At 40.7% G+C, this 27,962-nt stretch overlaps 1 protein-coding gene across 3 annotated transcripts in view; it reads right to left on the reverse strand.

Moving 5' to 3' along the window:
• The window catches only part of CCDC91 (coiled-coil domain containing 91), a 96,425-nt gene that overhangs the window by 5,904 nt on the left and 62,559 nt on the right, over nt 1-27,962 (reverse strand). For all 3 annotated transcript variants that reach the window (XM_088145708.1, XM_025165626.2, XM_025165627.2), the window contains exons 9-12: nt 24,134-24,226; nt 22,930-22,998; nt 21,803-21,979; nt 15,176-15,289 (exon numbers count right to left, since the gene is read on the reverse strand). In XM_088145708.1, the coding sequence (XP_088001834.1) occupies nt 15,176-15,289; nt 21,803-21,979; nt 22,930-22,998; nt 24,134-24,226 (453 nt within the window). The remainder of the gene's footprint in view (nt 1-15,175; nt 15,290-21,802; nt 21,980-22,929; nt 22,999-24,133; nt 24,227-27,962) is intronic.

A 27,962-nucleotide genomic window follows, 5' to 3' on the forward strand; every position in this document is an offset into this window, starting at 1 on the left:
GTCTAGTCTTTTTCCATGGACCTCCACCTATTTGGTTGCAGACTTGGGAGTTATTTGTATTTTATTTTTGAAGAAAAAAGTAAATGCCTTGATATACGTCAGTAGAAAAGATACGTATCTGTGCTTCAATAATGCAAGTATCATCCCAAGGATTCTAGTGGAGGAAGAACTAGCACTTGTCTTCTCACTTCCTTTGCAGGTTTCCAGTTAATATATATCTAATAGAAGAGAATATATGAAGCTCTGAGTTGAACTGTGGAGTCCTTGGGGTTCTCTGAGCCTGGTTGTTTTCTTGCATACGTTTCGTTACCTGTCTAGGTTAAAGAGTGTTACCCAGATGGGTAACAAAATGTCTGCAAGAAAACAACCAAGCTCAGAGAACCCCAAGGACTCCATAATGTATATCTGTATATTTTTTCTTTAAATTTTGATATTGCAGGGTCTGCACAGTATCCAACTTCTGGATGCTCAGTGAGAGACGAGAGCATCAGTGAGGAGAAGAAAGAGTAGCCATAAACTTCACTGCAGACGCAACTTCATTCAACAAATATCAAGGAATATTAGGGAAATACTACACAATGATTTGCCCATTTATCTTTTCTTGCACGGAAACATGGGAAATGAAATGCAAGGTTAACTTCAAGTGTGTGGGGATGGCGGAGAAAGAAAAGTTGCTGGTGGAACAAGATCTGGTACCTTTTAGCTCCACTAGAGTTCTAGTGAAAGTGAGCTGAGTTCCACTGTTTGGAATCCTGAGTAAAGGCAGTGGGCGATTTGGGGCCTCCTTAAAATATTCTCCTCCAGGGTAGCAGCTCTCCCTGAGAACTGTAGCATGAAATAAACCAGTGGGCAGGGACCAAGCAGGAATCTTGGGGACAATTCCCTGCAGTTCACATATGGGCACCTCTTTTCCAATTATTAGATGTACCTTTAAGTGATCTAGTATAATTGTTAATGGTTGTGTGGGCAGGATCCTGTGGGCTTGGAAGGACTTAAACAGGAGCGCCATGAAGCATCTTTAGGATGAAGAATTTACCCAAGCAACCTTTCATTAGCTGACTGGTGCAAGAAGGTATGGAAGGGAGCATCAGGTAGAGCCCATCCATGGTGTCACAGCAAAGGCTAGAGAGCAATAATGACACAAGATGCCTGGTGTATCCTTGGTAAAACTTTATATGAGGTGGAGAAGAAAAGCACAGAACCGTTAATGGGTGATCCATGCTTGGAACCAGGGAGGATTTCTCACACAAGACAGACAAAGGGAGAATTAATTCTCCCAGATTTTATCTGTATCTTAGGATATTTACAGTGATATGCATTTGTTTCTGGCATGAGCACTTGCTGAACAACCTAATTTACAGATTAAATAAAGCTGTGGTCTATTTTGACCCCATTCATGTCATGGGGGGAAGTATATCTCACTTTGCATTTGAGACCTCCAATGGTGCTTGTCCTGGCAGGTTAATATAGACCGGGGAAAATTCAGGGGCTGTTTGATGAAGTTGATGGTTACCTATTCCAACTTGGCAAGCTGCAACCTGGCAAACTGAAACATAATTCAGATAAAAAAAACACAAGAGTAGGGTGGAGTTGATCTCTCTTTGGGGTTCAATCTGTGCACCCTTCTGAAAACGGCAAGGATCCTGAAGGCCCAGGTGCTGGAGGCCATGAGGACTTTTCTTAGCTGGTGTGCCAGACACACTCATTTCTAGTGCATATATATACTTAATTAGTGGCTACACAGGCTCTTAGGAAGCTGGAGAACTTTCAAACTGGACTTTCTTCAGGAGACCCATAACACCAATGCTGTTTCACTTACCTTCGGGAGGGGGGTCATTGTACTAATGACATGAATTGCATATGACATCGCTCATCATGGCATCATTTGGGTGAAGATGTCATGACTTCTACCAGATGCCTACACCTGCCAGGTTTCTAAATCAGCTTTCAGGAGCAATTAAACATGCTGGTATTGATTTTCAAACCTGCCCTCAGTGTAAAGCCTTAAAATCCCAAAGCATCTAGGATCAGAGGAAATGCCCATATTTCTTCTTCTTCAATGTGTTTGATCTCTTCAGTTTTCAGCTAGGTCAGGCCAGCTGGGGGATCTGCACTTAATGAAGGTCTGGACACCTCCTTTCTGGTGCTGCATTTAAACCTTTACTCCGGAGAAACTGTCAACAGCAGCGTCCCTCTCATGCAAAGTAGCATCACGGACTGATTTTCATCCAGACTGTTATAGTCCCAGTAAATTCAATGAGACTATATGAGGGTCAGCGGTCCACATCACACAGGCTGGGCACTGCTATTCAAAGGAGAATACTTTAAAATCCCTTGGCTGCACTTTCAAGGTGACCATAGAGTACAGGGCCCGTGCATGCAACCTTCAGCCAAGGGGAGAGGGTAAATACATTGGATCATTCACCCAAAGAGTAGCATGTAGCTTTGCCCCCAGTTCACAATTCCCCCAAAAGCAATCAGACATGCTGGGAAATGCAGAATTGATGCAGCACTGGGATAATGCTATTGTAACACCATTTATGCCATTCCCCACATTTTTTTAGATATGAAAAACCCAAAGATCATTCCTCTATGACTATGTTACATGAGGCACAGCTCTGCCCGAAGAGAGAGATGCACCAATTCATCCCACACAATGACTTCCTATAAATCCCTTCTTTAATCTTCTGAGTTTACTTGGTTTTTCAAGCAAGAGCAAGCAGTGGCGTGAAAATGCTCCTAGAATCTCCACGTAAATGTTTCTTTAATCCTATGAAAACCACAAAACAGGCCTGGCTGAACAAGCAGGAAACTGAGCTCAAGAACTTTCCATGACCTTGTCTGCATTGTCACTCTTGGCACTGATTGGCTGGTCATGAGGTCACACTTAAAATGGTTAAGCGACAAACACTAACTTGTTCATATGTATCAGTTGGACCAATCTGTGTTTTGCGGCATTGAAAGTTTATAGTGCTTTGATCATTAGGAGTTGATACAGATCTCCAGGAGTGCAGATAGATTACACAGCTCTTTGCAAGAATTTAAGTTCCCAACGTTTAGCACACTAAGAGTCCAATCTGCTAGTTATTTATTGTTTTTATTTTAAAGTATTTGGAGAGTGGGTAAAAGGTAGAACCATGGGAAAGACCTGCAAGAAGATGAGAGATGTTCTCTAAAAGCATCTGAGATACCACCACACTCTTCAAAGGAACTAAGACATAGGTCTTTTAGCATGTTCTGGTGTCCAGTGTTGAGCTTGAAGGATTACCCTTGACCTGGACAATATAAACCCACTTTCTGAAATAGTCTTTCCCCCTCCAATAAAAATGAACAAAGGATAAAGGCATTTTTAAGGGAAATAAGTTGGTTCTCGCACAGTGTTTTCGAAACACTGAAAACATTCAGCCATTCATTTGCACTGTAACAGCTACTTCAGGACCAGATTTTTTTTAAAAAAAGGTTTGCATTTTTATTGTCCTTTATTGAACTGTTGGGTTGAACTGCTGGGTTCTTGATGCCATCAATAAACACACAGAAATAAAGTCCATTTACACACCATTTAAAGATACAATCAAAAGCCAAGGAAGGAAACGAACAGCCTAGAACGCATCTCCTCCAGCAGCCAACACCCAGATAAGCAGCAACAACCAGGGAAGAAACACTGTCCTCATCAAGGAACCATCAAGGAGCAATCCACGTACATACCAAGACTGGCAGGGCAAGCTTCTATGTATAAACAGCCTGCAAACCCCACTCTCCCTTGCACTGATATTACCTAGGTGGGTAATGAAACAGGAAAACCACCAAACTAGGAGAACATCGAGAACCCAATGATCTACCCTCTGCTCCACCTAAACGACTACTTACTTCTATCTGTGCTACAGGCACCACCGTTAAAAGCCACATCTCTGTCATACAGAGATCTCTCTCACATCTCTGTCATACAGAGATGAACTGATTTGCTGAACGCTGCAAAAATCGGTGTTTGAGTGAATTGCAATTCACTCAATGCAATTGGGGAAAATTTGGAAATGATCCTGTAATGGAGTTGTCTGTATCGCCGCACAGCCACCACAGTAGCTTGAACGCATATTGAAGGGTTTGGAATGGATGGTATTATCCTTTGACAGTAGCTGTGATATGTGAACTCTCCAGACTAACAGCCCATGCCTTCCAATTATAAGACTTAGATAACTGGAGTAGGTAGGTAGGTAGGTAGGTAGGTAGGTAGATAGATAGATAGATAGATAGATAGATAGATAGATAGATAGATAGATAGATAGATAGATAGATAGATAGATAGATATTTTAAAAAAAACACTGTTGTGGGATTTGCAAAGACCCTCCAGATGTAGTTATGGAATTATGTTTCTTCCCTCCTGGGTTCACTGTTACAGCTGTGCACTTGGGTAGATAAATCCGGAGCCTGACTCGATTATGTTTCACAGCGTGCCCAAGTATGGGCCTGCCAAGACGTTAAAGCCTTGCAGGTACGTGGCAGCCTGCAAATAAATCCATGTTCTATGCAGAATCAACCCTCTGCCCAGCCCGTGGATTCAGCCCAGCTTGTATTGTATCCAGAGAGCAATCCAAAATCATCTCGAAGCAGGATGAGATTGGGTCTCTGTTTTCTTTAGCCAAAGAGAGCCAAGCTGTGGGACATTTGGGGTTTCTGCCATCAAATGTGCTTTGGGCTATGCTACAAAAAGGAATACTAGGAGAAAAATACCCTTGGTTGCAATGATCTTGAATTCAGTGAGATTCGCAGGATCTCATCTGGATCTTTAGTACCCAGCAGAACTGGGGAGAAAATCCAAGGGAATAATTCAGGGATATTTATTAACCAAATGTCTATTTTTTTGGGGGGGGGTAACTGTTATTTTTCTGCAGCTGTGAAAAGTGACAGTTTTGTTTTGTTTTAAACCTGGACCGAGTTTCATTCAGTTCTCCAAATCATTATAATAATATGATAAGTCTCCAATTACATGATGGACAAATGGAAAATTATTTCTCAAAATATATTTTCCTAGGCAGCCTCTTTCCATCTATTAACCTACACTAAATTAACAAACCCACTTAAAATCCGCTAAATTACAAAAACGATTCCATTTCCATTTTTTGCTTAATATAATATTTCTGACATGCTTCTTTATGCTGACTGGCAAATGTTCCCAGTTAATTCCTTTCTCCTGCCCTCCGGTAACGTTTTGCCATGGCTCCGCTTGGTCTTCTCTTGGCTGCACAGAGCATGTGCTTCTAAGGGTTGCTGGCTCTTCCCTTCCCCAACGAGGACTGTGTGGCCTGAAGGGTGACGGAGGGAAAGCCAGCCCTCTCAAGGATGGGTCTCAGGAGCCCGTGCCACAAGAGAGGGCAAACTGGCTCAGAGGTGAAGCCCCAAGGGATGGGCATAACCCCAAATCGCTGATGAGCAGAAATCTGCAGAAGCTTTTGTGAGAGCAGCCTTCCCAGGGCTAGGGTTTCAGTGCTAATGCAGAAAGAGAAGTGTTAATACAGCACGACTTAGAAAACCCAGTTCTTTTGACAATGGGTTGTAATTAGCTTAACAGCAGAGCACTTAAAATTCAGGGAGTCCTTTGGTGGGGGGGGGGGGTTGCGATAGTTCAGGTTTGATTCCAGAACACTCTTCTGCAGCATGTTGGGTCACAACTGTCTGCAACCATTTCCCCTGAATTTGAATTGAACTGGAAGCTTCCCATGGCCCTAGGAGTTCCTGCTTGGAGGTCTGCTGATGAATTTAAGGACAGGCACCGGGCATCTGCGTGTGTCAAAAAACTCAAGATGGTGGCCATGCATATATGAAGCCTGTGATGCATGTAAAAAAGGTGCAACTGCCATGTTGACTTGATTGGCACTCCCGCCTCCCCAGGGATGGCCCTAGATGGGCACCTGTCTAAGAACGGAACTGCTGAGCTAAGCATGGCCTGTTTAGGGGCCTCACCTGTCCTGAGCTGAAAAGATGCTGGGGGGGGGTGCACCTTGACAAGCAACTGAACGCCTTCTAGAATTCTGTACGTTCAGGACTATATTAATCCTTTTCTTTCAGGGCCAGCATCACTAGATAGGTTTCAGTGACTCATATACTTTTCATATATTACTGAGCCAACCTACACACACACACACACACCATAAACCACCATTGCTTCTACTTAAAGCAAATTCTGCAAAAGGATCCTTGACTTATCCCTGACTAGGCTAACAAAAGGGGAAAAACCAGGGGCAAAAAAATTACAAATATTCTTTTGAAGTGTGTTCTGTTATTTGGTCAATGTTATTCAATTGTTGTTATTTTATTAGTATTATTATTATTTTTTAAAAAATCACACTCTCCCATTAAAATTATGAGACTGGGCTCATGAGGAGCAGCCCTGAATACAGTAACTTTGCTTACCACTGACACAAAGCTTGGCACGGGGATGAAATTAAAATTTAGAGGCATGCTAAATAAATAAATCAGGAGGCCAAATGACTAGGGCGTGTATGGACAGAAAACGAAAAAAAAAAGAGGATTTTTTAGAAAGCTTTTGAAAGTGTTTTAAAAAACACTAAAAACCAAATGATACTCTCTACATTTGTTAGGAGTTGTTCGGTTACATCAAGAGAGAATCCGTGTTGATTCCAGCTAGCTTTGCTGCAAGGAAACAGACAGCATTTTATCACAGGAAGTTGGATGTTGCAAGGAACAGGGAAAACGCTGCCTTTCTGTTGCTGCTCCTGAACCCTGAAAATGTACCATCGGCCCTTGTCATGAAGGTTGCACCATTCAGAGGGTTTTCTCTGGTTTAGCGAGTTGGCTTGGAAGATCATTCGTGCTGCTCTGCAACCTGTCCATTTTCAGCTCCTCCCGTTTTTGATGTGCAAAACACGAGAAGGGAAATTACCATGAACATTCAAGAAACATTTCGTTCTACTTTTTAATGCACATCTTTATTCCTGGGACAGTCTCCCAAATTTCTGATCCACTTACTCCCTCAGGTCAGCTGTCCTAAAAGGAAGGACATGGATTACTCATGAAATGTGCCAGTCCATTCCAAGCGGCCTGAAGCTGATGAAAGGTTGATGGATGGAGGTACTGCTGGGGAATGGTAGGGATACTGGCCATCTGGGCTGGCATTCCCTTGGTGGCCATCAGATGTCTTTGGACAGCCAGAAGGAATGGCTGCTGCTGGGGGCATCCGTTCCCTACATTCCTACTCTTGCCTTTAGGCTGCTATTACAATGATTTGTATCTTTGGCCTAAAGGGAGAATGTGTGGATCAGCTGTAGAAAGGCAAACCCAAAAACATAGAGACTAGTGCAATCAATGTTGTGAATCTGATTATTTGCAGATTTTGGTCAGAGATTATTTTATTTATTTATTTACTTACTTACTTAACAATTTGGTCACTGCCCATCTCATTGAAACAACTTTGGGCGGGTTACAGCAGAGACAAAATTCATTAAAATGCAATTAGTTTGAAAAATTCCAGCGTTCTTTCATTCAATGAATATTGATGGTTTCTCTCAGTGTTTCTCAACCTTGGCCACTTGAAGATGTGTAGACTTCAACTCCCAGAATTCCCCAGCCAGCATGGCTGGCTGGGGAATTCTGGAAGTTGAAGTCCACTCATCTTCAAGCGGCCAAGGTTGAGAAACACTGGTTTACCTGTTTGGAAATGAACCCTACGTTCTGGTGTGCTAGAGTTTTGTGGGGAGGAGAAGCTATATAGCATTGTGTGAACAAATGATTGTTTTGTAATCACTTCTGAGAACAGTGAATTTTCCCTATTGTGATTTAGGGATGATCTGTAAACTCTTTTCCTGCTTTCCTGAGGCCCTTCCCCATGAGCCATCCAGCCTTCCCCTAAATCAGCTTTATCGCTCTATTCTGATCCGAAATTTAGTATGGGAGTTGCCTTAATTGCTGGTTGTGTTAACTACTTTCCCAATGTTCTCTATTCATTATTTGCTGGATGCGATTGTATTCTGAAAGCCACACTGGGAAGCCTTTTGCCCTTAAAGGTATATTAAAGGTAGAGATGGGTGGGCATTTCTGCCCCTTAGACAAACTGATGGACAAGTACATGAAATCAGGTTGCAACATAACATTATTGGTCTGCATAGTCGTGTACTAATGAAAAGCACGTTGAGTTGAAAAAGAATTCTTACCAAACAACAGAGAGGGGGAAAAAAAATCTGTGGACATGAAATATTGGAACAATCAGCAAATAATAACCTGAAGCTTGATTAATGGCAAGAGAGAGAGAGAGAGAGACAGAGAGAGAAACTGTTTTGAAATGGAAAAGTTTTAATAATGAACCACTAAGAAAAGATCAGGACCTCCATGACATTTAGAATTGCTTTATTTTATTCTGACATCTTACAAGAAGGAAGCCAAATGAAAATATTATATTGTTAGGAAGCCTCTTGCCAAAAAAGCATTATTTCTGTTTGAACGATGTTTTCAACTAAAAAAGGGAGGAGAAAGAAAGGGCTGTTTGTGCCCATAAAACTGATGGTCCAGAGAAGAACATGGCTGTCAGGCTGGACCAGACTGGAGGCAACACCCTTCCTGTGGAGGAGAGCAGGAGAAGGGCTCGCTGTCCCACAGCACATGAGTCTTTGCTGATGTTGCCAATGGGGGAAAAAAGTGGGGGGCCTGGTTTCTCAGCCATGCATTCCTTCCCCAGCAGCAAAGATGGCACAGAGGAAGGCTGCCAATGAGACTGCGTTGAATGGGCCAGGGAGCACGGTGGGGAAAGCCCAGCTTGGCTCTCCCACTCTCCTCCTGCAGGTGAGACCAAGGTCGCCTCAGAAGGATCAGGACTTCACAGCCATGTCCCCTGCCCATTCAGCAAGTGGATCTGCAGTTCTGGATGCCTTCCCACCTTACATGAACATAATTTATTCAGTTTTGCTTTGTTAGAAAACTGAAATCCCCCCTTTAATGGCTCTGGGAAGCTTACAAGTTGTAGTAAAAACAGAACATCTAACACAAATAAGCGAGAACAGTAGCGTTCTAAGGTTGAGGAAATAAATGTTTGAACCTCCTGTCAAACTGTAATAATGAGACTTTGTTTAACTCTTGAGGACATCTCTTCCATTATATGGATTGCATTATGGAGCCAGTCAAATTAGTTGACTGATGTATCTCTTAGAAGAGAGTGTTTGTAGCTCAGGGCTCCGAGACCACCAAGGACTCCACAAACACATCCACAATGGGATTTTAAAAACTACCCCATTAATAACACAAGGGTGGGGTGAACTGGTTTGCAGTAGATGGCCCTGGGATCTAAGTTTTGGATCTATGTGTTGTGCGAAGCAGGCCATTTTGTTTTCTCAGACATGGTTTGTGGCTTAGCATGCTGTAGGCAACTGTGGTTTATCTAACAAACCAGAGCTTAGCAAAAGCCCTGCTGAGGAGCTACTAAATCCAGTTGGAAGCTTGTGATCATAGCTGACTCAACTGCTCCTCAGAGGCCTTGCTGCCAGTGGACCATCTTTTGGCCCACAGAGCAAACAAGCTTTCAAGGGGACTAGTGACAAAGCAACTCTCCCGTCCCAGTAATCTGTGCTGGGCAGGGAGGCAGCCAGGGATGGCCAACCCTTCTTCTGAAACACAACAAGAAGGCAGAGGGTTAAGAAGAAACGTGTTTGAAGCACAGGCCAGGACTTCAGTCGAGCCAAGGAACACAAGTCCCAGAGCCAAAAGGCATAAACAAAAGCAAAGTCAGGTATGAACCAAGTCAGAGTCCACAAAACTAGTCCAAAGAGTTTTCGGCAGCTCACTACGGAAGTGTAATGTATGGATGTTATTTCCAGCAATGGGTTACTTCCAAATGACAGGTTATATAACCCAGACTCCAAACCCCATTTTAATCCAGCTGCCCTGCATTTCCTTGCTCAAAATGCTGGTCTACTCCAGAGCAACAGCACTCCCCAAGAAACGTTCCTTGCAATGCCACCCTTCTCTACTTGCAAGTCTTTGGACTCTTGACCTGACCTCACCAGCACTCCCGCAGGCATGGAAGGACTTCTGTAGGCCTAGTTTCGCCCCCTTTGTCTTGCTGGGCCTGGTCCCTGGCTGCCAGAAGCTCCAAGGCCTCTGAGAAGTTCTCCTCCATGGGGACTTGGAGGGAAATCAGTGTGACAGTAGCAATCTTTGTATTAGGAAAATTACTGTATTAGCAAAAACACCAGGTAGGTCTGAGGCATTTGTCAGACCAAGTTCAAGCAACTCTGTGTTATCACTGTAGCATGACAAAGTTTTCCTAGCTAACTCTACAAGTTTTGCCAGCTTTCTCTGAAGTTTCTATTGATGAATCTAATATTGTAACATCAGATTGGTAGCTGAATGCAAGATGGCGTTGTGCCTCTATTTATTCTCTGCAAGAATGCCTGATTCTCCGTACTGAGCCTGGATTGCAGATCTTATCAGTCATCCATCTGTTCCAGAAAAACATGGGAATGATTCTTTTTTTAAATTGGGTGGTTATTGTTAGACAATTTTCCTGTTTCAGAAAGTGGGTCAATGAAACCAGTAAAAGACACATCTGCTTTGAAGAATGTAGGCAGGGACGACGTTTGCGCCTCTGGGCACGGGCATCCACAGAGGATGCCAAGTGACCTCATGTGTGATTTGCATAATGATATCATAAGGTGCATGATATCACTGGGGCTTTCAAAGATGCCCAGGCTCCATATGCACTGAGGTACTGCTGGGGAATAATTGCACAACCCCTGCAATAATTGATTCCCACGGTAGATAATTTTCTATGGAACTTACACAATTACCTTCAACATATCCCTTTTCATCCTATGTATCCAAAACATCCTATTTGGCTATAAATTTCCTTTTATTTTTTAATACAACTTTTCCTCAAATATGACATATTTTCATATCATGTTCCCAATATATACTTTAGCAATCTTAGCAGGTCATGCATTTCAAGTAAAAATATAGTTTACCCCTTAATTAGGATCCCTACTGACTTCTGGTTTTCCTCTGGACTTCATTCAAAAATCTGGTTTTGACTTCTACAGCCCTAAATAGCTTGGGACCAGAGTACGCAAAGGACAGCGTTCTCTGTGTGACGCAACGTTGGCAATCTAGTGCAGGATTCCCCTGGCTTTCAAAATCAGGTAGGAAAGGGCCTTCGGGGTTTTGGAACCCCATAATTAAAACATCTGGAGGGCTGTAAGGAAGACGGCTTCTAGGTTCTTACAGATGTTTCATTTATTTTTATTTTATTTTATATATTTTGACTTAGTTATCAATTATGTTAGAATGAATCTATTCCCTAAGCGTCAAGAAATATGCTGGGTGCTGCCATGGATAGGACCCTCATATCAGATGTTACAACATGGAAATGTGTACCAAGAGAATCTGCAGCCACCATGTGTGTGAAAATCATAAGCTATTTTATATTTCTGCTATCCATCTGAACCCAGTTTTCATGCTTTCCAATCAATGTGTAAAACCACCAAACTGTTACAAAGCATTAATACTGTATATATTCGGTTCTTACTCTGTGTATATTCAAAGTTCTACATATCATTCCATTGGTTGCAAACAGTATTCTCTCTGTAGCCTAATGTTGGCATTTCTCAATATTCTCCTACTTGGCCATCTTAGAAAGGTCTTAATATTTTTAACTGCCTGCCATATGCCAACAAAAGATGCAATTAGTTCCTTTAATGACCACACAAAAACATTATTAATAAGATCTTCCAGTTGCTATGAACATGTTGCAAGCAAAACAATGACTAGAGTCATAACTTCAGTGAAAGAAATTTGCAGGAGGAAAATGTCGACTCCTCCTATACCCAAAAGGTTTGGGTGTTCTGCACCACATTGGTAAGAAGTCCCCTCTCATCCGTTGGGAGACATTTTTTATAGGTTGCAGGTGGCTACAGGGGATAGGAGAGAATGAGAATCTCTTTCCACGAATGCCCTTCCTTAATTGATCCAAGGCTAAATCAAAATCAATGCCCTTAATTTAGTTACAAAATGAGCAACTATTATTCCAGAACATAACGCCTGTATTTTGCAACACCCTTGCTTAAGTTTCTTTATCAAATGGAAACTTCATATTTTTCTGGTGGTGGAATGGAGTCTTTTCCATTAACAAATGGGGACATGCTAGTATTTTAAACCCATTTATAAGACATTTGCATCATCCTGCTTTTTCTGGAAGCCCAACAAGGTGATTCTGCTGTAAATCACTGGAGAAATAAACTTGTGCTCCACAAATCAGTTTGTGTCCACTGAACCTTTGCAGCTCTGTGTCTAACCAAACTTCCATTCTAATGGTACAAACCACAGTTGTTCCTTGTTCTTTTCTGTAAAGTATGTCATTCAGAGGTGAAGTTGACAACAGAGATCTCAGATCCCTGGCACAATGGGCCAGAGCTGTTCTGGAAAGGGAGGTAAGATCCTAAAAGGGTCAGTGACGGACCAGAGATAAACTAGTGGACTACCTCAGCATAAGTTAGCTTTGTATATAGCAGGGTGAACAACTGCACACATTTCACCAGAAAATATCTCAATATATAAATTGGGACCTCTTCTCGACATCTCCTTGTATAATGGATAAGAACCAAAATCTAGAAAGGGACTAGATATATTTCATGGAACAAAATAACTTCCTTTTACCATTTCTGCAAAATAATTTTTAAAAAGGCATTATTAATGGCTGCCCAACAACAAAATATTTGCTTAGCACTGAAGGCTTGGCAAGACCCAAGCCTGAACATTTTCCAGAAATTCTGTGAAATATTTTAGTTAGCTTGGCGCTAACCAGCATAGAGCAACTTTAATTTTACACATAACTCTTAGTGAGTGTAGAGACTATATATAGCTCAGAGTTGGACTTTTCTGAGCTTGGTTTCTCAGTTGTCAACATTTCCTTACCTGCATAAGTAGTCTTCAATGCTATGATCTCGGAGATGTTTTAATATTAATTTCATTAATATTATATATATTATACACACATACAAACACATTTGGGGCAGCAATGTTGTACAGAGTGCAGAAAAGGAGTATGAAATAATATGCCAAAAAAGATTAGAGGCATGAGATAAAAAAGGGAAAAGGAAATATAATTAATTCTTATTTACACTAACACTATTCACAGTCCCTCTCCATAGCTTTCTGTCCTTTGCAAACCATCCTTGTTCCTACCACGTTCATATAACACTTCATACCATGCCTTTTGTTCTTTCAACTTCTAATCTCTCTCTTTTTGAAGATCTCATCAACACCATCATTTTTTCCTTCCTCCCAATCCCTCCCTCCCTCATTTCATTTCATTTCATTTCATTTCATTTCATTTCATTTCATTCACATTCTTTCCCATTTATTCCTATTACATTCCTAGTAACAATCTTATCATGGAATGGTGATCACAAGATTGGTATTTATTTAATTATTGCATTTTTGTATCACCGATTCCCACCTCCATCACTCACTGTGGGATTGGTCAGTTGTGGTGTTCATGTGACAGCTCTTACTAAAATAGAGAAGATGGAGACCAGCTTTAATTGTATTGGGCCACACAACACATTCCCTGCTAATGGTAAGGAGAGTAACGGACAATTTTGGTACGTTTTGGCCAGGATGCTACAGTTTTACCCCACACACTTTCCTGCTATTCCATGCAAGCCAGGTTCTCTAAGCCAGAGACACTTTGCAAGTCAACATACAGTTGCTTGCAACCCGCCAACTTCAGTGTAAATGACAAGATCAGAGTTCCAGATATACAGTGGTACCTCTAGTTACGAACTTAATGCGTTCCGTGACTCTGGTTGCAACTCGAGTTGGTCTCAAGTCGAGGTAAATTTTCCCATAAGGTTCAATGTAAATACGGTTAATCCGTTCCGCCCTCTGAATTTGGTTGCACCACGAGGCAAATTTCCCCATAAGGTTCAATGTAAATACGGCTAATCTGCCCTCCGAATTTGGTCGCACCCCGAGGTAAATTTCCCCATAAGGTTCAATGTAAATATGGCTAAACAGTTCTGAAACATATGCATTTTATTTTTAAACCTCAAAAACCTTCCAAACACCACAAAAACCTTCCAAATGCCACAAAACACACCACAAGCCTCACCGAACATCTCCTTGCTACTGCGATCTCGCCCACAGGAAGCCGCGACCGCGTGGCAGCAGGGAAAATGGCTGCGGATCCGGTTCGTAAGTAGAGGCAAGTTTGTAAGTAGAGGTAAATTTTTGGGGCCAGAGCTGGTCGTATCTTGAAAATTTCGTAAGTAGGGGCATTCGTAAGTAGAGGCACCACTGTACTTTGGATATCAGAGTTGTTCCTTATATATTTGAGGTGAGACCCAGTGCAAAGTTAGCTAAATGCTACATCTGTCACTCTGATACTTCATTATATCAAGAGTCAGCAATCTCTGGGCCACCAGCAACCCTTGTGTCCCCTTTGGGGACCACTGGAACCACCTTTGGTCACAGCTGCTAAAAAATGAGGGCACCATTTTGAAATGAGGAACACCTGTATATTTTAGGTATGCCCTAAATTAGTCATAACACCAGTTAAAAACAAAGATTGCCACTCCTCAAGCTCCCTGAAACGCTCTGTCTCACTCACATGTGCGAACTGGTTTCACACACTTGGGTCTCCACCCACCCAAACATGGTTCCCCTTGCATTCTATTAATATTTGCAAACTGCTTCATCAAACTTCAGATTCAAAGCATCATTTAAGATCAGATGAATAACATAGTATGTTGACCAGAAGATGAATAAATTTCAAAGAAAATGTGGAAGCATCAGCTTGGTTTATAGGGTTACAACGATCATTTGATGAGACACTTCATGCTATTGTAATAAATGCTGAGATTATGACTCCGTAATATTCTTTATCAAGGCAATACACAGACATATAAGCAAGAAGAGGATACAAGCTTTGTTTCTGTGACTTCTGTCCTTGATGAAACGTGGCGTTTCTGCTGGCACAGTATCTCATATCTACGCAAGCTAACGCTTTTACTTAATTTCTGATCAACATCTGGCAGGTATTCACAAGATGCCTGTCAATGCTACAGCACCTATCCAACCAAGCCATTCAGCAATTTTAAGCAAAGTTCAAGCTAACTCTTCAAATAAATCCTCTCTAGCTCCAACGTTGGACCTCTGCTGCCTAAAGGTGACACTTACCCTTTTCTGCTCCTTGAGGTATTCCATCAGTTCTTCCCTTGTTTGCTTTACAGCTTCTTCTACAGCTTTCTCACTTTTCCTTTGTTCTTCTAGGATTGCTGCTTTTACCATTTCCTAATATTTTAATATATATTTTAAAAAAAGAATAGTTAGGATAAGAGTGTACTTATTTTACTTCAAATTCTTCAGCACTGCACAGGCTACATACATTTTTTTTATCTCCCCATGAACACTTACTTCAACACAGGGCTACTTCAGACAGTAATGTTTAGAACCACTCTATGCCTTCCTCCTTCAGGGCCCTCAATCTAGAACATTAGAATTTTTTTAAACGGATGGTTCCTTAAAATGTTAAATCCAACAAACTCTTACTGGGAGTAACTTGAGGAAAGATTGTTAAAAGGAAAAAAAGCCCTCCTCAAAAAGCTCTCCACCTTTTTATAAATAGGGTATTCTGCAAACAGAAGCATTCGCAGAGGGGGCAAATGATGTTGGGCATGCTGGAAGGTCATTTGGGTGATGATGACCATCATGGCTGGTAATGGACATCCATGCATGGAACTGCTCCTACTGAGGACTTGGGACATCACAGATGGGTGTTCTGAGACCTACTTGCATCATTCTTGCCTTTGAGAGTCTTAACGAAGCCACTGCCATTGCAAGAAAAGAGACTAACAGGAGAGTAAGCTATACAGAAGCCTGGAGATCAGTTTGCAGAGTGTAAATGGAATTGTCTTTAAGAATCATGTATGCAAGGAGAGTACTCCCCTTAAAGAAAAACCATGGACTGGACACCACCGCCCAGAAGATTGAATGAAGAAAACGCAGTTGTGGTGAACCATCATGCAACACCTATCAGTGTTTGTACAGATACTGAGCTTATTCTAATTCCAGTAATCACTGGGATTTCTTGACCATTATTACCACAAGAATAAAGAATCTTTATTCCCTGATCATGCATATATTGATTATTTCTTAAATGCAATGTAAGCATTTTACAGGATGAATGGGAAAATTCACAAGAACAGACAAGAGTGAGGTCATAAGGCTTCAAACAAAAGAAATGTATGAAGAAATGGGATCAGCTGGAAAGCTGAAAATCTAGGGTCTAAGCTGCAAAGAAGGAGCAAACACGAACACAGAGATCTCTAGGAGAATGGCTTAATTTCTGCAAGCTAAACAATTTACTGAAAGGCTTATGATAGAAGGAACAGCTGCAGGAATGCCAAGGGGAGCCAAGCTGATCAACCTCAGGGAGGCCTCCCCGAAGCCCTGACTTCTGAAGAGCACCACCAGGCCTTGAGGGGAGGCCTGCTCTGCTGAAGAACCCTTGTCTGAGAGGATCGACCTGAACAATCAGGCTTGAAAGCAGCTGAGAGAAACACTTTGCCAACTGTCTTCATGCCCACAGAGTGTTACAGCAGCTGCATCTTTACAAGGCCCATGTTGCAGTCTGCACATGTGTGTTCACGTACACTCCCTTGGCTTTGCTCACAGCCCCTGGGGGAACAGACAACGAGGGACAAACTGTGAAGAAGCAGCACCACCAGCCTTCCAAAGGATACTTGAGGATGTTCTCTCAGACAGGGCCTGTTCAATAATGGCACCAAAATTTCCCGGGGAAACTGCTCCACCCCTTCTGTCAGTGTTCAGAAGAAAGAAAGGGGTGTGCTTTCAGATACTCTGAATTTGTTGCTTTATTCGTTCGTTTCCCCCAGTTGCTTACATTTGGATGTATTATTTGTGAGCTCTTGGTAGATCCTTCTTCTTCAAAAAATAAGCTATAAAAACAATCCCAAATATATTTTCTGAGAAGTTCCACTGGTCTAAATATAACTGCAAATCTACTTTCCTTTTTAGAGAACATTGTTTTTCCTTCTTTCAGCATTGCTGAATTAGGATGTAGATTTTTTTCAACATCCACACCGTATGTTACTATAATTTTAGACCATACAGATGGAGTAAACCTTCAATATATACAAACAATAAGAACGTGGATTACAGCTGCCGGGCACACACTGTATTCTTTTCAGGGAGTAGCACACAAATGGTTTGAATTAAAAATAATCAAGTTGAAGGAAGAATCCACAAATGATTTATTCCAACAGTGCAAAAAATTGGCCTTTGAATTTAAAGGTCCATGTCAAATCTAAGCAAGATGCTAAAAATAGAAGAGGAACAGTGGAACTTCACCAGCAGCTCATCCTGGTTACGCAGCAGGAAAAGGCCACAGCAAGGACTTTTCTGTACCTGGAATAAAGATCATGAAACAGCAAAGGAAACACCAACATATTGCTGTAATCGGAACTCTTCTCATTTTAGGAAGTCAAGTTTCTTTCAAGTTGATTACATTCCAGAAAGACTAAGGAGACTATCAAAGGCTTTCCCTTGCATAAAATAGGGTTCTTTTTATAATTTGCTCTGATCCACCTGGATAACATATGTTTCAAATGGAAATCACAGCAGAGGAAACAAACCGTCTTTTGGATTCACTTATACCATACATCTGCTGCAGATACAACGCTCAAAAACGTTCCACGCTCCCGTGGAAGGCCTAATATAATTTATCTTTGTCGTCTGTACTTCTCCCCAAGGAATATTTTCAATTTATTAAGTTAGCTAGCAAATCTGGATTTACCTAATAGGGAAGATATCTTTAGAGAAAATAAGGTGTCTTTTTTGTTTCAACAGGGAAAAGATTATCGACCCAGGAGTTTTAAGAGTTGATATGATTTCATAAGTTTATCATTATACAGGTTGGCTTTGTTAGATGTAACAATAAACTATGGTTAATCATAGCCATGCCATTCCTCTATCTATTCTTCTCTGTCATAATTGAGAGAACTCTGTCCATAGGTTTTTGTTTCCATTCTAGATGAACAACAATTAAAGGTTACGTCCAAATCTAGATAAAAGTGGCTAGCCTTTCTTACGGTGATCTGAAATAAACCAAATTCAAATCATTGTTATTACCGTTCCCAAGACTAGCAATAACTTTTTCAATCTGCTTGGGATAAAGGGAACAGTTGTGCATTGTCTCCTCCAAGCGAAAGAGCTAGATAATTTAGGGGCATGACATTCTACAGGGCTATATTCAAATGGTTAAGACATAAATTAAGGAGTGAATGCAGGATTGTCTAATTCCTCTAATAGGAGGAATGGATAGAAATCTGACCCAGCTTCTCCATCTGACTTGATTAGAGGTTGAGTTCTACAATGGCTTGAGAATAAACAGCAAGCATTTGTTTATGGAACTTCAGTTCAGTTTTAACCATCTCCTGGCCTAAAGAACCGAAGCTTGCTTCTTCAGTCAAATATGTTACTACACAATCACTGCCTACCATGGGGCAGTCTGCTCTAAAGCCCTTATGCTCCTCTCTAAGAATGTTCTATATTCAGCCCATGCAAGGAATTTATTGCTGAAGACTCTGGTAGGTCATTTCCCTGCAGTGAGCAGAGACAGAGAGGATGAGCCGGGTATTACCAATTATCTCTACTTTTGAAGATAAGGACTGTTGTGGTCTTTCCCCAGGTTGGGGCTCCTCCTCCAAGCTTCCTGACTGCCATTTTGATCCAGTGGTACAGATAGCTGAGTATCATGTTGAAATAAATTATCAGCGTTGTGAAAAAAAATCTTTAAAAATCATCTTCCCACATTTGTCTAGGGCTACAGAAGGAGAGGTAATCACAAAACGTCTGACAGCAGTTTGCCAAAATATATTAATATTCTTGTGTTAGGATGGCATTTATGGGAGGACATCTTCTTTTCCTTTAAACAAAGTTTGTTTTGCATTTTTGCTGATTTTGATAGACAACCCCACTTATCCCCTACTATTACGGACAGGGATATTACTTTCCCAGAGAACTGTGTGAATCATACAACAATTCTTCACTGACAAAGGTGTAAAGCTTTGATATGTCCATGTGCAAAGGTGAAAACAGGTCAAAAAGAAAAACGGCATCAGCCACACATATTTCTTTCATTGACTCAGTGGGGTAAGGAAGTATCTAATAAAAGAAAAAAGAGAAGACCAATGTTCTGTAGGTACAGTAGATGAGCAGATAATGATTCTTATTTTCAGTTAATTTTAGCATGCAACTACCATGCTATACTATATTCCACCAAAATTAATTACAGAATGTTTTTAATCACTGATGCTGGATTACTGCTCTACAACTGATTCTATAGTGTAAAACCATCAGAATCATTCAGACATTAAAGCCCCGTGTTTTAAGAGCATGTGCTCATGGCTCTAAATTCTTGAAAATTAAAGTGTAAATACAAATGATAAACCAAGAGAATGATCTGGAGAATGGCTTTTAATTGGATTAACAAAAGAGGTCTGCTAAAGCCTTGAAGAAGCCTTTGGGATGGGAAAAAGAATAACTGAAGAGACATCAAATCCTATGACAACATCTGAATGAATTAAAGATCAAGATTGTTAGAAGTAAAAGGAAGGAATATAAAGTTTGTTTGACCAAGGTTAACATAACACATGTTTCTATAAAGCTCTGGTAATCCTTTGCATACTTTTTGCTGACACCAGGACTGAAAAGTTGATGATTTATGGATTTGTATATGGATAAGGGATGGGTTATGGGAAGAAGAGATATGTGTTTGTAACCTTATGGGGGTGAAGAGTTATACTTGTTATGATGAAGATCGGAAGTCACTTCTTTATATATTTTTCTTTTTCTTTTTTCTCTTTTCTCTTTTTCTTTCTTTGCACTTTTTATTCTTTCTTTCTATTTCTCCTTCTCTCTCTGAGTTTAGTTTGTATTTGCTTTTACTAATTACAAAAGAGGGATTTCAGTCAGTCTCTTCTCAATAACTTAATCCTCTTCCACTGTCAGATAAATCTATAGTGAATTAATGGAGTCTTTTTAAGAGTTGTTGGCATCGAAGTTCAAAGGGTTCCAAATATTGGAAGGCTTGTCCACCATCGGCAGCATTGACAATTTGAACCAAAAGCATCAAAGTCTTCTTATGGAAAGACTTCAGCCACTTTTCACCAACTATTTGAACTAAGCTCTTTATCTTCCCCATGAAATGAAGAGGTTATCTCATAACACGAAAAGTTACTCTTTTACACCAAGCCTAAACAACTAGCAATCAGCCAGGGCAGATCCAAGCTCTTCAACTGCAGAAGAAATACACTTTTTTTTATTGTTCTAGAAGTTTAGGACAGTTGGCTTGCTATCAGTTTCAAGCTACCTACACAGGAGTTTCCAGCTGATTATGCCAAAACTAGCCTTGGAAAACTTGTTCTCAAGGGCTGTGCATGCTGGGATATTGTAAACTGTATTAATTTACAGTGACCAGCGAAGTAGACACTGGTATACCCCTTCCTTCCGAACCTGAATATCCTCCAAATGTGTTGGATACGGCCCTGAATTATCTGAATAAATTGCAGCAAACTGAATACCAACAGGAAGATTAAAACTCTAATGCAGATGAAAGAGAGGTGAAAAGAAAGAGTCAGCCTTACTCTATTTCACTTAGGAACAGTAAGACTGAATTCAACATTAGTTCAACATTCGGTTTCACCCACTTCAAGGAGAACGAATCAGTTTTAAAAAGCAAAGAAACCAAGATACCTGCATCCACTAACCCAAAACAACTATCTAAAGAAGGCAACAACTTTATTGATGAAGCTACACAAGGGGGGCCTTTTGTGCCTCCTGGGTGTGATGCTAAGGTGTTGTTTCAGCAGTCCCGCCGAAGATGCAGGAGCGCCGTGTCAGCCAACAAAGGGGGTCAGGAGGAACACGAGCTCTGGTCAGCTGCTCTGCATGGCACAGGGGTTTGCTGGGTTAGGAGGTAAAAGAGGGACCGTTACAATGGCTGTGGCTTGCTGTATCATCTGGGGAGCATTTGTGACCATGTCCCTTCAACATGGTTAAAGCGTAACTTGGTTTCATGTGCCACGTGCATATGCTCTCAGAATCTGCACAGTGCAAGACATTAAGTAGCCCGAAGTCCAAACAGTCCCAGTCTTCAATGCCCAGTCCTAGAAGATCCCTTCCAACTCATACCTCCTAGGATTCCACGCTACTAATCCTATTCCAAACCAAAGGTAGCAGTAAACACAAGGCTTTTGCATTTGGTGAGAATCTAGATCTTGTTTTACATTACAGCCTCTCTGTACCAAGGGATCCTGTGTGGGTGGCACGTATGTCTGGTCACGAGTCTAGCAGAGGCTGGATCTAGTCACTGAGTAGTCTACACATTGGTCTATATGTTCCACAGTCCATACGCTGCTCTCTCAATCCCCTAAGTGACCCCTAAGACAGGGACTGGGGGATTATCTTTCTACCCTGACATAGATCCAGTCCAGCAGCCACCAGCGCCACAGAAACCGAGCTCACTGCCGAAAACCAAATGCACCCAAGATACCAGTCCTCTCTCAACGTCTTGGCACCACAGAGAAGCGGATGCATGAATGGCTCAGGGGCACCAGACAGCACAGTGAAACAGAGGGCATACTGGGGACGTCAGCAGGAAGGGTGACTCCTGGGACATACCTGCCCACCCATCTCCCTCCTTCTGCATAAGGATTTGAACAAATCTGAAGTACTACGTACAACACAAAGTGAGTGATAACCAAGAACATCAAATTCGCTAACCTGCGAGCTCTGTCTTTCCCGTTCCGCTGCTTCTTCTACGGCTTGAGCAATCTTCTCACGATCTCTGATTCTCTCTGCTTGCCATAATTCTTTTTCTTGGTCATGCAGTTTTTTCATGTTTTCTCTTTCTGCTGTTACTGCCGCTAGAACAGCAGCCTGCAAGTCCTCTTTCTCAATCTGCACATCAAATAACAAAGTCAGTGTGAGTCTCAATAAGAGGACTTCAGCGTTGTAGGTGAGTACCCCAAATGCTGTCTATGATCTCTAAACGTCAAAAGTTGGTTTGAAAAAAAGGCCCTCAAGTTTATTTAAGCTAATTCTGAAAACTGGATTAATTTTAGAAACTGAAAACGTTGTTCCAGTTTCCATCTCTTTTTTAAAACAGTTTTTCAGAAGTCCTCTGAACAGTGCCTTTGCAATGAACACTTCTGCTGTAAAAGCCAATGTAACAAATTACGAACATACGCCAAAGATTAGTTCCAACTACTGGGTTGCAAAAACTATATTCTCTGTTCGTACAGTGTGAGATTCTTTTCTTTTTACCCACCAAATAACAGGGTAGGGACACAACTACTGGTCGCTATAGGATAAGGCCAAATGAAAAGTAGGGCACTTCTTTCCTCATCTCACTTTCTCACCTACAGTACATAAAAGGAGAAATGATGCCAGAAAGACAGGAGGTTACATCAGGATCAGAAAGTGTCGAAGGAGAAATAAAAATAAAGTAAAATTTAACAAAAATGGCACAAAGCGATTGATAATAAAGCTCAGCCTTGATAGATTTCTCAAAATAACTTCTCAAAATATCCACCAGATAAAGCTTTCCGGGGTGGACACCAACCATCTAAAGTTCTCAGTGGTTATTACAATGACTGAATGGGAATAAAAGAAGTTTTCACTTGTTTCCAGCACTTTTTTTTAGATCTGATGTGGTTTGTTAAGATCGTGGATACCAAGAAGAATAAGGACTCAGCAGGACAATCAAAAAGTCCCTTTCATTAACAACTCCAGATTTCAGATATTTACTTGGTACAATACTATCTGCTTTTCCTCCTTGAAATCAAAAGCAACCCTATGAAATGGAGTTCAAAAGGCATCCCAGGGACAATTTCTGCATGCTAAGGTACCTTTGCAGCCGCTGCCAAAGCCTCCTTATTACGTTCCCTTTCACTCTCCATACAGTTTTCCAACATTTCCTAGAAATACAATACAGTAAAAAGTTATTACAGCTTGTAAAGGTATCTTCCAAAGCATGGGCATCCACAGAACCCAGAGGTCTTGCCAAAATGATGAAATGTGCATCATGACATCATGATGCAGGTTCTGCCCCTTCCCTTCTTGTCTGTGACATCACAACACAACTACAAAAGAGGCAGAGCCTGTGTTGCAACACACATTTCATCTTTGTTCATTCTTTTGCTTCTCTCACAAGCATGTTCCAGAGAACTTAGCTTGCATTTTCTTTCTAGAACATCTAAGTCTTCTTAAGAAGACACTCCATCAATTCCATACAGTAAACCCAGAGCTGAGCATGTCCGGCCAACCAGCTGCTGGAGCAGAATTTGGAGTTAGTATCTACGATGCTCAAATCAGAAGTCAGCTGAAGGGAGAGGGACAGAACCCATTTGCAGTCTAGTGATGAACCAGTACAGGAAAATGAAGTTCAGTCCCTTCCCCTGATGAGCCAGAACTAGAAAAAGTCCCCCTAGAAAATATTCTGGATGCTGTTTCAGAATTTTATATTGAAGAATGATACACCCAGCTATCCTGCCACAGAGTGTTATCTTGAGACCCACAAGAGGCAAGATCACAATAAATGTTTGCTTTAATGCTTATTTTATTAACACTTTACTCCAATTTTATATGTAAGCTATTTTTTGAAGGCCCTCTGCCCTAAAAAGTTGCCTAGAAATAGTTTATATCAATTAAAAAGTTATATAAGGAAATAATGATTGACAAGGTGAGATTATCCTGCAGCGGTGGTCATGCAAACCATTCCCTCCTTTGTTCTTAAAAAGAAAACCAAAATGAAAGAAAAAAGGAATAAAATATAAAGGTGCAAAACTTCTTAATGGTGGAAATAAATTACACCACGTCAGCTTTTACAACTGCCTCTTAACTGCTACATCGCTACTTCTTCTCTTAGATAAATCCAACCTGGGGATGTCTACTTTCGCCCTTGAACCCTCTTCATGGTTCAAGGCCTCCTGCCTAGATGTGGTGTCTTCCTGAAAGAAAAGACGGTTTAATCTCTGAAGGACTCTTCTTCGTTCTCAATGATACCTCATTTTTAATGGTGAAAGAGCTGCAGACCTTAGATATGGAAAGTACCTTATATTCCTGCGACTGCTGCAACAAGGATTCTTTCGTTTTTTCTTCTAAGATTTTCTGCTCCTTTTCCAACATATCAAGCAGCCTTTGATGCTAAAGGAAGGAAGGAAGGAAGGAAGGAAGGAAGGAAGGAAGGAAGGAAGGAAGGAAGGAAGGAAGGAAGGAAGGAAGGAAGGAAGGAAGGAAGGAAGATTACATTTATATAATTGACAAACAGCAAATAAAAGCAACTTCTGTGTTCTTCAAAGTTTATAACTGGTTATATTTATGGGCATCCATTGGGGTGGCAGTGGGGGAAGTAACATCACACATGTCATGGTATCATCAGGCAGATGGCAACATGAAGTGTGTGATGTCATTGTGGCTCGTACTGAGATGTCTATGGACATATTACCTGGTTAGATAGAATATACTTGAAAAGCACAGTAGAATCTTTGATGTGCAGTTTCCTCAAGGAACTGTTCTCCAGCCTGCATGCCATCCTCAAGAAGGCCATCATGATTCAGATAACAGTAGGAGGAAGGGGGTTTGGAAGTCAAATAGAGTCTTTGGGGAGATTTGGGTGAGGACAGACTCAGAGATTGGGAATGAGCTTTAAAACAAAACAATATCCAGTGAGAATCATGGGCAATGATCCCCTAGACCCACTCAAAATCTTGGCAGCTGTCCTCTGAATCTACTGAAGCTCCCAAGCTTCAAAGGTAATCCTATCACAACTTCAAGTTGCAAAAATGGGTTTCTATTACATATGAAGATGCTCAGTGATCCAGGCGGAGTCTCTTCTTTTCAGCGGTAGTTCTGTGTGCAAGGAAATAGAGCTCTTTCCCTGAGGGATGACCTGAACAAAAAAACATCTAAGGTAAGTATGGATGGATGGGACAGGATGAGCGGGGACCAGACAGAAAGGAGGAGGGGATGGAAAAGATTCCACTCCTCTACCTACATGCCCTCTGGGGAGTCATGATCTCACATATGTTCTTATTCCCGAACAGGACAGAAACAAGAGTCCACAAACATGGTCATCCCCAGGGTTTGCCCCAAGACAAGCAATGCAGATATTGCCACAGCCAACACATCTCTGACAATTACAACTGAAGAGAATATCTGACTTCAGAATGTTAAGAAAAACAGGATGATTCCTAATTAGAAAAAAAAGCAACTTATCATTTTTAATCATGAAAACAGCCATTACAATAACTAACATATGGATCTTTTCAAACAGAAATTTACATCAGTATACATAACAAGTTCCATCTGCATGTCTCCTCAGGATGGACGAAAAAGAGAAAGGATGGTTGGTCCTAAGATGGATAAACTGTTTGAAGAACAGAGGTACCACACAAGGTACTTTTCATGACTTCCTGGCTATGTTCCACAGAATAATTTATGTAAGATTTCACTGAACAGATTTATAGCTCATGTCCTTCAAGAACAAACACTCTTGTTCAGGCCAAATTGCCCAAACAATTTATAAAATTATTTTGCCGTAGCCACTGCAGTTTTCATAAGATGAAACTCTGGGTTTAATTTCTAAAAAAAGAATTTCCTAAGGTTTGGCTTAAAAACCTATAAGGAGAAAGGGAAGAGTTTATGTAATGTATTGTAATGCTTCAACATGGATAGATAGTGACTAAAATAATTCAAACTCCTTATTCTATTTAACACATGTATAACAAGAACTAGCCATATGTTTGTTTGAAAAACAGACAGAATTTCTTCCAGGGAAGAAATGGTGGACTGAAGATGGTGCTGCAAAAAGCAGAGCTGACGACCGTGGCAGAATGAAGAGCCGGCGAGCAGACCGGCTCTTCGATAATTCCTCTTCGGACAAGGAGAGGACTTGATATCACCCACAAGTGCTCCAGACAGCTGCTCCTCATGAGAAGACCCACAAGACAACAGTCTCTGGCAGGTTTAGAGCTCCGGGAGACGAGGGAATAACCATCTTTTTGCTCAAACCACAGTCAGCACCTTTGAAAGGGCACCGGGTTTGCATACTTCCTTTTCAGAAATCGCTTGTTAACTGCTTTTTGGCTATTAGGAATCTTTGGATTGACAAGTTTGACAGCATCGAGTGAGTTTCCTTTAATCCTTAGCAAAATAAAATTTTAATTATAAGCTTAAGAATTTTTTTTAAAAGTGGACATGTTTTGAATTTTTTCTACGACATAACAGAGATAAGCAATTTTAAAAATTGGACACTAGAGATTAACTAAACTAAAGATTTTAATTAAAGGAGAAGAATACATAAACCTAATTAACAGCTACAGAATGACACAGAATATTATAACACAGGAAATACTAAAGGACACTTTTGAAAAATGGAATCAGAAGTTATTATCAACAATGTCAATAGCGATGTTTACTTCTATGGATAGGGTATGTCCAAAAGATGTTATGGAAGAAATGGCAGATGAGGAACAAGTTTTACCTGACAAGGCAGAGATAGAGTTGACACTGAAAGTGGATCTACAAATGACAGGCTATGAAATGACATGAAAAAAGATGTCTTATTGGACATATGAAAGAAATCAGTTGATGCTTTAAAAATCAAAAGGGAATTACAAATAATAAACCAAGAGTGTGACCTGGAAAATTCTTTTATATTGGATCTACAAAATAGGTTTGTTAAGGCTTGGATGAATCTTGTGAGAAGGGCAAAAAAGAAATGAAATCATGTTCTACATTACTTGAATGGACTAAAGATTAACATTGTTAGAAGTAAAAGGAAGGAATATACAGTTGGTTTATTTGATCAGGGTTAAAATAGCTATGTTGTTATTTCTGGTGACCCTTAATGGACTTTTGCTGACACCAGAACTTTATGCTTTATGGATTTGTCTATAGATAAGAGATGGGACATGGGATGAAGAGATCATTGGTTGTAAATTAAGAGGAGGTGATAATTTACTAAAATTGTTTATACTTGTTGCAATGAAGGTGGGAAGTCACTTCTTTATATATTTATTTTCTTTATTATATTCTTACTTTTCTTTCTTTCCTATTTTTCTTTCTATGTTTTCCTTTTTTTTCCTGCACCCTTGGCTCTTTTTATTCTTCTATCTTTCTTTTAGTTTGTATTAATTTTTACTACTGCAATTGTAATCTTCAATAAAATTATTTTTTAAAAAAGAAGAACAGATAGAAAAGGATTTTTAAACCTTTGTATACAGCTTTGAATAAGTGTTTCATTTTAGTATTACTAGAGAGCAGTGCAATCATTTCAGTTTATTGAATATGAACAGAGCATTTAATATAAAATATTAAACATTATATATCTTTGGGCTCAGATCTAGATCTATTATATTACAAACTGTTTCGTGGAGGTTTCTGGGACAGGAGGTGCATTTGAAAAGTTAAGGGCATTCTCCTAAAATGGCTGCCACGGGAGATATAGCCAATCACCAAACCCACGTTGACCAGAAGTTTCCAGTGGTATTTTTGGACATGGAGATGAAGCAAGCAGCTGATGCTTTCTTCTACAGCTTGTTACTTTCCCCCCTCCCAAAACACATATTTTTTTAAGTAGTTTTGTGGGACCCAGCAGTATACCAGGTGCCACGTTAGGGATTCAGGCTCCGAATAATCAAGCTATGAATATTTGAGAATGTAAGCCAGAACAAGATAGGCCAGGTTACATGGATAAATCTATGCTGTGGTTATTCAGGAGAGAGGAAAACTGGAGGAATGGCAAGAAGTGAATGTACTGAGCTGGGAATTGTAATCAGAGCACTGGAAATTGGCAGTGGAGTTGGAAGGCTGAGAGATGCAGTTGAAAAAGCAAGGCCAAGGATGACTCTGAGAAGGAATGAATTTGCCCAAATGCATC

The sequence above is a fragment of the Python bivittatus genome, unplaced genomic scaffold (genome assembly GCF_059951505.1).
Source record: "Python bivittatus isolate LINGU-HERP-01145 unplaced genomic scaffold, Pbiv_v1 ctg000010_np1212, whole genome shotgun sequence".
Taxonomy (NCBI): Eukaryota; Metazoa; Chordata; class Lepidosauria; order Squamata; family Pythonidae; genus Python; species Python bivittatus.